Below are 14,437 nucleotides of genomic sequence, written 5' to 3'. Positions count from 1 at the left end.
CTCTGGTGGAAAACGATTGCGACAAACTGGGTGTCAGGGAAGAGCCAAAAGGTCGTTGAACTGCGCGTGGTTGTCAGCAGCCAAGGACCTGCTTAGGGAGCCACCAATTTCCAAGAAATACCTGCATAAAAAAAAAAAGAAAGGTTCCAATCAGAGAGCCGTTGCATTCTCATCTGCCCAAGGACGTAAGGCTTTCTCTTCCGAATTCTCACGAAATCTGTCCCCAAAGCAAATATCAGCCCTGCATTAAGGCTATGGTTTTCCACCCAAACTCTCCTAGTAGTTCTCCAACTTTTACGTGCAGAAGAACCACTTCAGGAGTTTCAAATGCAGATAACCAGGAGCCACAGGGAATCTAATTTTTTAGGTCTGGGATAGGCACCAAAAATGTACGTTTTTACAACACACCTCAGTTCTGATTGAGGAGTCTCTGATATCTCCCTTTGATGCATTTTTAGAACCATTACTCCAAGGGTTTGAAACTGACTTCTGCCCTCTAGAACTTCCAGTGAAGAGGATTTTAAGCATTTAAGTCATGCCTCTCAGAGAAAGAACGAAAGAACAGGGCAGAGAGTGGTTTTCTCTCACTGTTGCATAAGGGTTACTCAGTTGACCTTTCTTAGACCTCAAATCCAGTTTATGCAAAAGAGAATTCCTGCCTTACACCCCCACCTAATAGAGTCATTTGTAGAGTTGAACGAGGTAGTAAATGTGAATGGGCGAAGTATTATAACTCCATACATAACCCCAGCTCTCTCACCAACTTGTTCTTATGCGAGAACTTGTTACAGTTAAGTAGAAGAATTGGACCCTGTCTTATTCTGTCAGTTGTTTTCTTTTAGAAATAACTACGTCCAAGCCAGGACACTTCTTGCCATTTCCCATGACTGTTTTCATTTGTGCTATGCATCACTTGGAGTGCTCAGCTTTTGCCTATCTTGTAACCCAGCACTTAGCTCGTTGCCTAGAACATAAAAGATACCGAATTAATATTTGCTGAACAAATTATTAACAGTGACCATGATCTCAATTTAGGTGTTGGTGCAGGATCCTCAGTTCTCTTGAAGGAAAAATAGAGTCCAAAACCAGGGTTAGGGGTGGGTGGAAAGCTTTTTTTTGGACTCAGTGTGGCTTAGCCTGGATTCTCTTTCTGCTTGAAAATGTTCCAAGCCAACTTGCAGGTTAGGGGGCTTTCTGAGATGCAGTAGAGGTTGAAGGAGGAAGTGAGAGCAAAAAGGTAACTGAAGAAATGGGAGGGATTGGGGAATCAAATTGAAGAGTGGATGGATACAAAGGAGGAAACTTGGAAGTAGGGATCCTAAGAAATTCATATATTTATCAAACAAATTGGGGTGATGAAGTGAGCAGTACATTCACTCACTCATTCAACAAATGTGAATTGAATACTCATGGGTGCCAAACACTTCTGAAGAAAAGGTGCTTAAAAAATAGACACAGTTACTGCCTACTGGAGCTTACAGTTAACAGCAGGGCAATCATTCAATCATCCAGCACAAATTTATTAGGCACTTGATGTATCTGTCACATTGTTTTAGGCACTGATGATATACAGCAGTTAATGAAAGAGAGAAAAATCCCTGTCCTTATGGGGGTGAGACAAGTTACAAAAGGAATAGGTAAAGCAAGTAATATGTTAGACATAATATAGTAATCAAGTAAGTGTAAAACTGCAACTGGGACAGGCAGGAATGCAAGGCGCGATGAGAGAGTGGCAGGGACTGAGCTTCAGAAGGAGGAGGTTGGGGCGTAAAGGGGCGGGCAGAGCAGGAGACCTTGTCAGGAGAGTGCCCGTCAGTGGGAGCAGCCAAGCTTGGGGGGCACAGCGGTAGGGTGGGAGACGTGGGTGACCCTCCAGCCTCCGTTTCCTCATGCATCTTCTGACCCAACTTGGTCTTCAGGAGACGTAAGGGAATTATCGTACGTGAAGTGCGGGGCGCGGGGCCTGGCATCAAGGAGGCCCTCAATCAGGAGTAGCCAAGCCTCGAAGAAACGCGGCCTGGGTGGCACGGGTAAGGGGCTTCCACAACCCAGATACCCATGGTCCTCCTCCCCTTTCCCACTCTCGTCCCCCGCCCGCCCGAACGCCCGCGGCCTCGGTGCAACGGCTCGGGAACCGCCGGCGTCCGGGTCAACGGCGCCACCAGCCGGGCCTGAGCTGCGTGCGGCTGCAGGGCCCGCACTCCCAGCCCCGCCGGGGAATTAGGTGAGCGGCGGCGGGGAAGGCGCTCCGGTGACCGCGGCTGCAGGTTTGAGCGACCTGGCCCGGAGAGTCCCCAGCGCCAGCGTCCGGGTGCGAGGGACCGGCCCCTCGTTACACGTCCAAGTTCCCAGGCGGGGACTGCGTCTGTCCTCAGCAGGGCCAGGCCTGTCGCGGGGGCACAGTGTTGGTCCAATGAAGGAATGTCGGTTGTCCCTGGGAATTTCTCTCTCTGCGGTTTCTCTTCTTTTGAAACGCCGCGTGGAACGGCGGTGACAAGAGGCAGTGTGTGCGTTTTACAAGCTGAATCCTTTCAAACTCGTTCCTGGGAGCTCTCACTTGCTCTAGAACAAGTCGGGTGCCGGAGGCCCACCCGACGACCCCATCCATTCCCTCCGGAGGCGTGAGTGCCCAGGCGTGCCTCATACTTTCAGACCTCACTGCATCAAGTCCTATTTGTGTACCAGTGTTCCTTTGCGAAGCCTTCTCCAGCATCCCCATCCCAGTAATAATGAGTTTCTCTCCCAACACACTCCACCGGTAATAACCACCAGAGGGCTGTTGATTCTGACGGAATTACAAATGCTTATTTTAAAATCGTGAAAGTGAGTTTTACCTTCCCTTGATTATAGTGAACATGTGAAGGGAGAGTATATCAGGGAAAAGATATTTTTGCAACTAAACCAAGGATCAGGATTTCACATCTGTTGGGTCAATAGTCAGAAAATTATATTGCATTTACATTTTTTGTTCTTGGCTTTTAAAATAGTTTCACTACATTGTGTAAGTGAATCAATGCATGGCTGCACAGATAGGGGTATGGGGGATGGAGGAGCTAGGTCAAAAAGGCTAATATTTTAACAGGGCCCCCAAACTGAGCACTGAAAGACTGACTAAAGGTAAGTGGCTGTATTTACAGTGGTCCTCATCCTTTATTGTGACCAGAATCTGCTCGAGGGCTTCTTCAAACAGACTGAACAGACTGCTGGCCTGTTTTTGGTTAACTCTGAGTTTCTGATTAATCAGGTCTTGCTAAGTGAGGCCTGAAAATCTGCATTTCTAACAAGTTTCCACATGAGGCTGATGCTATTTGTGTTGGGGACTAAGTGTGGTCTACAGAGATTAAGCCAATTTCTGTTAGTAATGAATCCAAATACCCCAAGTTATGCCACGTTTGTAAAATAAGAAAATGAAACCTCAAGTAGTCCAGACCCACGGCCTACCAACCTAAGTATTTTGTCTGATAGGAGGAAGCATCAGGGAATTGTTTTCTAAGTGGACATTTTTCTTCAAGATTATGAATAGAGTGTAGCATGCTGATCACACTGTGTGCAGAGGCCCCATCACACTGATGTCTTCAGGAGTAAGTCACAGAGACTTCCTCTTGTGTCTCAGTAGAAAGGTTGTGATCCCATCAGTGTAGTTTGAATTGCTTTTTCTGAAATGCATTACCTTCTCTACATCAAGGTACATCTGCCACTCCTCAGCAGGAGCTTCTAGTCCTCATACCTTGTTAGGAAGGGTCCCACTAGTTTATGAAAATGAACCATAAGATTTCCATGAAATCAGGAAAGACATAATTGAGCTGGAGGAATTCTAGAGAGGTCAACTAAAAACAATAGCAATAATAATAATAAGGAAATAATATGTTTTCTTTTGCTGCCTTTAGCTTGTAATATGATGGGCAGCTTCCTACCTGCCCCTCCTCGCTATCCTCACTGTGACCCCACGAGTTCCACCGTGTTTCTGTCTCCTAGATCACCATAATAGTAACGGTCCCAGTTGGCCTTTATGCCTCAGTCTCTCTTATCTCCAGCACAATCCAATAGAATTTGCTGTGAAGGTGAAAATGCTTCATACTTGTGCTGCCGCTAAAGCAGCCCCTGCCACGTGTGGCTGCTGAGCACTTGAAATGTAGCTAGTACAACCTAGGAACTGAATTTTTCATTTTATTTAATTTTAATTATGTTCAGTTTAAGTACCCACAGTTGCCAGTGGCTACCATACTGGATTGCACAGCTCTAGACCATACCACTGACACAATTTGTCTTCCCAATGCACATCTCTGCATGTCACCACTCCTGCTTAAACATTTTAAATAGCTGAAAAGTCCAGGTTCAACCCAGCATTCGAGAACTTTCAGGATAGGCCTCAATCTCCTTTTGTGAGCTCACTACTGACTTTACTCAGTTCTTTTGAATTACTTGCCCTATATTATCTCTAATTTTATCCTGTTCTCTTCTGGAAATAACTTATACTTCCTTCTACCCCCAATTTAGACAAAGTAGAGGTCAAATCACATCTTCCCCATGAGGCCTTCCTCCTTCCTCTAGGTTAAGATTATTAATCCCACTCTGTAGGATGTCACATGGCATTCAGATATGGCATCTCTATTTTGGAGTAAGAAAGACCAGGTTCAAATTCTGGCTCTGCTATTTAATTGTTGTATGAATCTGAGGAACTCACTAAACTCATCAGTAAAATTAGTATAATGATTATCAGGCAAATAGTACCTCTCTTGAGATAATATATGTGCAGCATCTGCCATATATCAGGGCAGTAATAAATGTTAATTCCTGTCTTTCCCACTTCTGCACTCTTACAGCACTAAATTTTGGTGTTTCTATTCTCCCAAATTATTGAGTCTTTGTTCTTCTGTATGCCCAGAGCACTTAGAATTCAGCACTCTTTGTGGAACACTAAATTAATTGACCATATTGGGTGAAATAGCTTCCTTCAGTTAGAAACAAATAAAAAATGTGTATGACAGAAAAACTGTGAAAATAAGAGTGAACAAACTTACCAAATCTTAGTCTAGTAGACGGTCCACCTCTTAAACTGTCAGTGATGAAGAGTGAAGACAATAAAATGAAATATTGCTTTCCATAAGTGAACTAATGGGATATAGTACTTCCAAAGGGTGTGCCAACAGGAAATATAAGTATTTTAGCTTTGAAAGACTTAGAGAAATTCTTGGGGGATCAACTACAATTTGCGATGGGAGGAGATGAGTATATTTTGTTTTCAACAACAAGGGCCTTGGTACAGAGGTCACACGCTAGTGGTCCGCAGACTGAATCTGGCCTGCAGAAGTGTTTTGTTAGATATGTACTGTGTTTTTCAAAATAGGTAAAGTGACTGGCAACATTTAAAAGTCAGAAGATTTCACATAAGAATCTAGAATTATGGCTTCTCTTGGAACAGAGCAGATCTGGTCATGATGAGGCCCACATGACCCACGGCAACAATTGCTAGAAAAGAGTAGCTGCTCCTGCCTTCGCCAGTCCCGCTGCTCCCACAGGGCTTTGATGTTCATATGTTGCCTGCTCCATGCCAACCCTGCCTTAGTGCCGCTTTCAGAAAGAAAATGCTGGATGCTAATCCTTGGATCTAACCTCAGACAGCAATTTTTATGATCTCAATATAATTAACAAGTTAATCATGCTCTTTTCGTTGTGAGGAACAGGTATCGTTTAGTAATGGAAGTTTCTTGTAAGATTACATGGGAAGAGTAAGGAAGATTGGATCAATATTCCTATGGGTGGGGGAAAGAAAGGGAAAAATATTACTTATGTTTTAATGTACAGTTCTTCTGTAAAAGAAGTGAAATACTAATTCTCTTGAGTGATACACTGTACAATACCTCTTCCATCTGCCTGTTTTCCCCAAACACATTCTCACTTCATTATTGAATTTGTGACCTTTGGTTCATAGGCAGTGTATAGCCCACTACTGCTACCCAGTGCTTTGAGGGTAAAAATACAATATATAACTGTGGCCCAATTACTTAGCTTTTTGAAAAACCTCAGTTTTATTCCCTGTAAAGAAGGGATAATAATAGTACTAGGATTGTGGTGGAAATTAAATGAAATAGCTCATGAAAAAAATCTAGTGCAATGCTTGGTATATGAGAAATGCTCTATAAATGTTGATGATGATACGTGCTCTTCTGAAGGTGAACGAAGTTGCTGATATATTAAATTTGTTTGCAGCCTCACCTGTAAAAGAACTATTTGTGTAATCTGCATAATTTGAGTGTTTATCTATATGTTTTATTGCTATGTGATATAGCTATATATACATTTTTTCACATTTATGTGGGAGAATTTGAGTTTATGCCTTTTTTATTATTCAGAAACACAGATCATCAAGAATGGTCCTACTTTCGCCTGGAGATGGATCCATCCCCAGTAACTCCTCCTTCTCATTCTCTTGAAAGAGCAGGACAATATGGATTTTGAAAGCTTCATGTGCCCCTTAGAGATCATGGCCCATTCATGTCCTTTTATGGACAAGGAAGCAGAAACTCGGGTCTAAGACACTTGCCCCCCATTATCTAGTGAGTTAGAAAGAAGCCAGGGCCAGAACTCCAGTATTCTGACACCCTGCGCCATGCTTTCTCTGCTGCAGCATGATGCCATTAATGGGATACTTGACAGTCACTCAAGAAATATTTGTTGAGGGCCTGATGAGCAGCAGGTGCTGTTCTGGGCCCTGGAGATACAGCCACTGACAAAGTCCTGCCTCTTGGGTTCACGTTTTAGCTTAAGACAGAAGACAATGGACAGAAAAATACTGAATCAAGTGCTTTCAAGTGCTATGAAGAAAAGGCAACGGTAAAAGGATAATGATGGGTGCTATTTTAGATAGAGAAGGAGTTAAAAGACACTGTACTGACCACCTAAACCTTAGCATTTGCAGTGAAAATTGGTGATTCTACTGACTTTTTTCTCTGTCATTTCCCAAGAAATGTAATTGAATATGAAGAAAACTAGGCTTCCTAGCAGGACACTTCAGTTCTAGTCCTGACTCTAATTATAAAACAGAAGTTTTAAATTAAGCTGTTTAGATTTCTGGGCTTTGGTTTCTCCATTTGGAAAATTATAATATATACTGTGCATTCTTTATAGGGTGGTTTTTAGTATAAAATTGTACAGTGCATGACAAAAACTGCAATTTATTATGCAAAACTAGGATTTTTTTTCCATAAGAATGTGCTGAGGATCTAGATTTGTTTTCTGATCTTTTCCCACACATCCAGGAATGATGCAACCGGAGAGGAGCATCCAGGGTTTTAGCTCTAAATACGGGCAAAATTCTTTTACATATGATGTTAAGCGAGATGTGAACAATGAGGAGACCTTTCAACAGCAACACAGAAGGAAGACCATTTCCTCTAGGAACCTGGACTTCGACATCACTACCTTGAGCCACCATGTGCAGTGCCGGCGCGTGTGTGCGAGATCACTCAGCTGCCACCAAACTGGCAACACCAAAGCCCTACCTGACCCCTTTGGTGCCTACTTCTGTCTTCCTCCTCTGAATTCCTGTCATCAGAATCCTTAGTTTACTATGTAATTTCTCTTCAGTTGTTGTTGGTGTGAGTTTTTTATGTGGTTTGTCTTGTAGCACCTTTTTTTTTTCAAATTGGAAGTTTGTACCTCTTTATTGTCTTCACCTATTTTGCCCACCCACCCTGCTCCCCTACAGCAGCCACCAGTCTGTTCTCTGTGTTTATGAGTTTATTTCTGTTTTGTTTGTTTGTACATTTGTTTTGTTTTTTTAGCTTCCACATATAAGTGAGAGCATATGGTATTTGTCTTTCTCTGTCTGACTTATTAGCAGAATGATGCCTTCTTGTCAGTAAGCTTCTTGGGCATAAAGATCTTGGATGCCCCCCATAGCATCTAGGGATGGTATTATTTAATAAGTACCTTGTTTGATTAACCACCATTACCAGTCTCCTAACAACACAAATATCAACAATGGGGGACTAATGAATGGAAGCAGAATGAGATCCTCCTAACCTGATATCCAGCCACGTCAACATAGTACTCGTAGTAATCAATGCAGAACTCACCACCTCTGACGGTGTGACTATGTAGGTCCTACAGTTCAGAGGCTCTTAACCTGTTTTTTTGTGCTGTGAACCTTTTAGCAGTCTGGTAACATTGATGAACCTCTTTTCAGAATTTCCTTTTTTACTTTTTTTATTGTGGTAAGATGTTTATACATAAAATTGGTCATTTCAACCATTTTTAAGTTTTATAAATCAACAGCATTAATGACATTCATTATATTGTGCAACCATCCCCACATTCTGTTTCCAAACCTTTTTCATCACTCCAAACAGAAACTGTGTACCCATTAAGCAATAACTCCCCAGTTTCCCCTCACCCATCCCTTAGTAACTTCCCTTCTACTTTCTGTCTCTATAAATTGCCTATTCTAAATATTTCATTGAAGTGGAGTCATACAGTTTTTGTCTTTTATGTCTGGTTTATTTCATTTTAGCATAATGTTTTCAAGGTTCTTCCATGTAGCATGGATCAATACTTCGTTTCATTTTATAGCTGATGATACTCTATTGCATGTTCATATCACATTTTGTTTACCTATTCATCTGTTGATGGACACTTGGATTGTTTCCACCTTTTGGCTACTGTGATTAATGCAGCCGTGAATACTGGCAGAGGGTGTTATCTGTTTGAGTCCCTGTTTTCAATTATTTTAAGTATATACACCTGGAAATGGAATTGTTGGATCATAGGTATTTCTCCGTTTAACTTTTTGAGGAACTTCCAAACTTTTTCAAAGTGGCTACACCCTTGTACATTCATACCACCAATATGCAGCTGTTCCAATTTCTCCATATCCTCTAGAACATTTGTTATTTTCCATTTTTTTATTATAGCTGTCCTAGGAGATATGAAGTGGTATCTCACTGTGTTTGGGATTTTTTTTTTTGCAATTCCGCTAATAACTAAATATGATAAGCATCTTTTCATGTGCATATTGGTCATTTGTGTATCTTCTTTGAAGAAATATCTACTTCTTGCCCTCTTTAAAATTAGTTGTTTATCTTTTTCTAGTTGACTTGTAGGAATTCTTGATATATTCTGGATACTGAACACTTATCAGATATATGATTTGCAAATATTTTCTCCCATTCTGTAACTTATCTTTCAGTCTGTTGCTAGTGTCCTTTGGTGTGCAACAGTTTTTAATTTTAATGAAATACAGTTTACCTATTTTTTCTTTTGTTGCCTGTGAGTGGTGTCATATTTAAGAAACTATTGTGAAATCCAAGATCATGAAGATTTTCCCCTTTGTTTTTCTAAAAGTTTTATAGTTATAGCTCGTAAATTTAGATTCTTGATCCATTTTGAGTTAATTTTGTTTATGATGTGAAGTAATGATCTGAATTAATTCTTTCCATGCAACCATTTTCCCAGCACGATTGTAGAATAGACTGTTCTTTCACAATTCAATGGTCTTGGCCAGAATTTTTTGTAATGCATAAAATACATAGGATCATAAAAGACACCAGGTATATTGAAATGTAGTTAACAAAATAAGAAAATAATAAATTTATATTATTTAATAATATGGGTCTAATAACTACCATAATTTCAAGTAGTGATGAATATAAATGATATTTTAGGATATCTGTAGCAATTTTAATGTAATATGAAAATATTTGTGATTTCTATTGGTGACAATGCCAAGTTCTGCTGAGACTACTGTGGTTTGTTGTCAGTGTTCATCAGTGAAGGAAATGCTAAATTTCAGTTCAGAGGTTAGTAAAAATAAAGATATAATTTTTCCTAAGTTCACATACCTCTGCGAATTCTATCTTCAGACCCCCTGGGGGTTCATAGACCTCAGATTAAGAATCCCTTGTAACCTACATCATAATATTAATCCTAATTGCTCAAGTTGTCCTCACTCAACTCTGGATTTGCTAGTCCCTCTGGTCTCTTGATCTATCACCCACAACTGGCATGTGTTGGCTGACCAGTGAAGAAGGCCTCCACACGGCCCTCCTGCAGACCTTCCTCTCTCTGAGGCATTCTGCTTTGTCCATATCCTGCCTTTTGCAAGTTGGGGTCTTGGATGTCCCTCCCGAGTCCTACGTCACACTCTCATTTTCCTGCTTCGGACGGGTCAGAGGTCATATGTCAAAGAGGATATTTGAGGGTCACATGGGCTTTGTCTCTACAAAGGATAGTTTTCTCCTGACTTATATATCTCATTATAAATAGGTGCTACCAAAGAAATTTCTGCCTAATTTCCCTCCACCTGCCTTATCCTTACCCTCTTAAGTCTGACCCCTTCTGCCTCATGGACTTTTGCAGCAGTTCTTACTCCTTATTTCTAAAACATGGTTACATCCGCGTCTGAATTTTAACTTGAAAGGTAACACAGCACTGTGGTCAGGAGCAAGACTCAGAAGCCAGATTGCCTGGTTTTAAATCAGTTCTGCTGCTTCCCAATTGAGTGGCCTTAGGTAAGCTATCCAGTCCTACTGTGCCTCAGTTTCTTCATCTGTCAAATGTGGATGATATCAACACCTACCTCATAAGGTGATTGTGAGGATTTAAAAGAGCACTTCTAAAGCACTTAGTAAATCGAAACCACCCTATAAAAAGGGGATTTTTTTTTTGTAGAAACAAAAAAAACTTTTAACTCCATCTCTTCCTTTCTGCAGAAAACCTCATTCGTCTCTTTCCTCATTTTGTCCCTTTTAGGTAGCAACAGCAAACACTCCCTTTCTTGTCAAAATCTCCTGTTTTCCCATTGACTCTTAAGTGCCTCGCTTTTAAGATGCCTTAACTAAAATCTAGATTCATCAAAATGCTTGTGTTGTTCCCCCACTGGCTTCAATTTCCATCCCTCTGACTCCTCCCTTGATTCCTTTCAGTCTTAGATCCTCATCATTCCTTGTCCACTGTAATTTTTGCCACGCTGAAGAGCTTTGAAGACTGCCGATGGTGGCACGTGGAGGGAAGGGGAGACCGGACCAGATGAAAGAACATCTCTTCCCAATGCCATGCTCTCCCCTCCCCTAGAGAGGGCCATAACTGGAAATCACACTCTGCGCACCTGCCTAACACACGAGGGCGCTCACAAAAATAGCAATGTGGCCTTCCTTCCAAGCCAATGGTCTTGCTCCTGCCTCCCGAGCAGACTTTAACAGCGGTCAATAGTCATTGTGGCAGTAATAGAGTGGATGGAACACTGAACTAGGAATCAGAAGCCCTGGTTTCTAGCCCCAGCTCTGCCCACATTTACTACTCTGACCTTGGCAAAATCATTTACACTTACTTGGCCTTCGTTCCCTTAGAGATAGTAGCACTCATAGTTGTGTGAGTCAAACATATGCAAAATTCTTTTCTGAGGACACATTTCAGCCTTGCACACACTCACATTATATTTACTGCTATTGTCAAATATCCAACTACAGTTCATATGAGAAAAAATCTTCAGACTCTTTGCTTTCAGCCCATACTAAAATGTAAACAGCAAAACACAATTTAAAAACATATTAGTGTTGATTGATTTGTGATGTTTCTGCTGTTTTAGATGATCAAAAGGTTTTCTCAAGGTCAGGATCACTGATGTTTTGGTCAGAAAATTGTTTCCTGTATGGGGCTGTCCTATACATTGTAGGGGGGTCTGCAACTGCCCTGGTCTCTACTTGTTAGATGCAAGTAGTACCCTTTCACCCAGCTGTGACAACCAAAAATGTCTCCAGACATTGTTACATGCTCCTGGGAAACAAAACTGCTTCTGATTGAGATCTACCAAGTTAAAGGATAATAAAGCCTTATTTTATTGTTTTTCATCTTTTCTTTTTCTTTCCATGGCTATCTCCTTAAAGTGGAATATAGAACATATTTTATATTTTCTACAGATTACTACAACTTATAGGCCAAAACCACATAGAATTAATGTTCGGTAAAAATTTTAGTATATGGGAACTATGTGAATGTGCTAACTGCCCCACCACCCACCAATATCACATCTCAAAAAACTGTCCTTATCAAGAGAAAGCAGGAACAGACCCATTTTCTTACTGGGAAATGTGTAAGTTTAATTCTTTCCAAACATCCTGTAGAAACACAGACCTGATTTGTACACTGGACTTAGTTCTTGTCATATAATGGCAGTGGTTCTCAACTAGAGCCAATTTAGTTGGCAATGTCTGGTGACTCTTTGGGTTGTCACAACTTGGGGAAGGGGTGCTACTGGCATCTAATGAGTAGAGACAGGGCTGCTATTAAACATCCTGCATGGGCCGCCACCAACAAAGAATCCTCCACTCCAATATATCAAAATGTCAAAAGTGCTGCTATATGGGAAGAAGAAGTGTACACTGTGCTTTTCCCTGACTATGTGGGCTTTTCTTTGGAGAACCTAATCAAGTCTGTTTTTCTTTCTCACAGCTGCTCGTGGCACAAGTTCCTAAGATGCATGCTTATGATCTTTCCCTTCCTAGAATGGATGTGTTTGTATCAATGCAAGGAGTGGCTCCTTGGAGACTTACTTGCTGGTGTAAGTGTTGGCATTGTGCAAGTTCCCCTAGGTAAGGAAGATTCTAAGCCTTTTCACCTATAGGCAATATATTAGACCTTGTCCACTTGCCCAGAGTAAAAATCACTTGTGCTGTGTGAATTCTATTCACATCATTATCACTTGGTCCCCTACCTGCCAAATTTCTAACTCTTCCAAGGTGGTTCCAAAAGACTCAGTTTAGTTTCTGAATTCTTTTGGGAGTACTTGCAATGCCTACTCATGGTCATTTTTCATAGTCACATGACTACAACAGACCTCACTTACCATTGGTTTTACTTAGAAAGGTGAAGGAAAGGAAACGGCATGCAAGCATCTCTTCAGCAAGTCACACACGGAGCAGTTCAGGGGCTACTCTTTGGTCTTCCAAGTGGCAGTTAGGATATAAGACAACAAGACCACACAAATAAGTATGGGAGCTCTCTGAGCTTTAGAAGCTTCATTTCCCAAATAGAAACCAACATCTCTTGTAATTACCACAACTGTTGCTTCCAGAGTCCCACAGCCAACATGCCCAGTTACAAGAGTCACTGTGGTCAGAGAGCTCAAAGCTAGAGCTTCCCCCTGGGTATTTATCTTTGTTCACAGTCTTCCTGGTACAGAGTATACTAGTCGAGCTCATTTTTACAACAACTAGTGTTGGCTAGTAACACAACTGACATTCCACAGGTATCAGGTTTCCAGAGGAAAAGAGCTAGAAAGTTAACCCAAGATCAAATTTATCCACAGAGAAAGAGATTGTGTTGATCCTTTTCTCACAGTAGCTCACAGTTCCCTACAAAGTCTGAACACCTCTATTCCTCTATTCTTCTAGGCAGGATTGAGACTTGTGATTGTACAGGTCATACAAACCACAAAAGAGGCCAACCACAGGGGCAGGCAGTACCTATGATGCCACTGTGGCACAGGACTGTTAGCTGGAGAAAAGGAATTGCTTTTTAAAAGATAAATTAATTGCTTTACAGTATAATTGACTTTTTTCCCCCCTTTGGTATATAGTTCTATGAATTTGAACACATGTCCAGATTTGTGTAAACACTGCCACATTCAAGATACATAACAGTTGCCTCAGCCCTAGAACTCTCTTGGGCCGTCCCTTTGTAGTCACATCCTCCCCTGACCTCTAACACCTGGCCCGTCCCCATCGTTCTGTCTTCTATGAATGGACTCAGACTGTAACTTTAGAAGGCTGGCTTCCTTAATTCAGCATTATGTCTTTGAAATTAATTCACGTTGCTATATGCATCAAGTTTGTTCCTTTTTATTGCTGAGTAATACCATTGTACAGCTGTACCACAGTTTGTTTATCCATTCATTGGTGGACATTTTGATTCCAGTTTTTGGCTATCACAAAGTTGCTATGAATACTCACATACAGGATTTTGTGTGAACATAGTTTTAATTTCCCTAACGTAAATACACCGGAGTCGTATTGTTGGTATATGGTAAGTGTATGTTTAACTTCATAAGAATCTACCAAACTTTTTTCCAGAGGGACTGTACCTACCATTTTACATTCCCACTGGCAATGTATGAGAATTCTAGTTCCTCCACACCCTTGTCAGCACTTAATATTGTCAGTATTTTTCAATTAAACTTTCCATTTTGAGATAACTACAGATTAACATGCATTTACAAGAAACTACAGAGAGATTCCTTGTGTCCTTTACCTACTTCCCAATGGTAACATCTTGCAAAACTGTAGTTTAATCTTACAACCAGGATATTAACATCGATACAAGATACAGGATATTCCCATTACCACAAGGATCCTTTGTGTTGCCCTTTCAGTCATCCCCACCTGCCTCTCCCCACTCCCCATACCCTCCTTAATCTATAGCAACCACTAATCTGGTCTTCATT

The 14,437-nt window shown here is 41.1% G+C and overlaps 1 protein-coding gene across 1 annotated transcript in view; it reads left to right on the top strand.

Annotated features, from left to right (window-relative positions):
• Positions 1 to 1,742: 1,742 nt before the first annotated feature.
• LOC108389803 (testis anion transporter 1) overlaps positions 1,743 to 14,437 on the top strand; it is an 83,570-nt gene continuing 70,875 nt past the window's right edge. Inside the window, 3 exon segments of the mRNA XM_073224614.1 lie at positions 1,743 to 2,224; positions 7,260 to 7,446; positions 12,448 to 12,587. Coding sequence (XP_073080715.1) covers positions 7,262 to 7,446; positions 12,448 to 12,587 — 325 coding nt within the window. The 5' untranslated portion in view covers positions 1,743 to 2,224; positions 7,260 to 7,261.

This window comes from Manis javanica, chromosome 16, assembly GCF_040802235.1.
Source record: "Manis javanica isolate MJ-LG chromosome 16, MJ_LKY, whole genome shotgun sequence".
Taxonomy (NCBI): Eukaryota; Metazoa; Chordata; class Mammalia; order Pholidota; family Manidae; genus Manis; species Manis javanica.
Note: the sequence above shows the minus strand (reverse complement) of the source record. Positions and strands in the feature narration are given on the sequence as shown.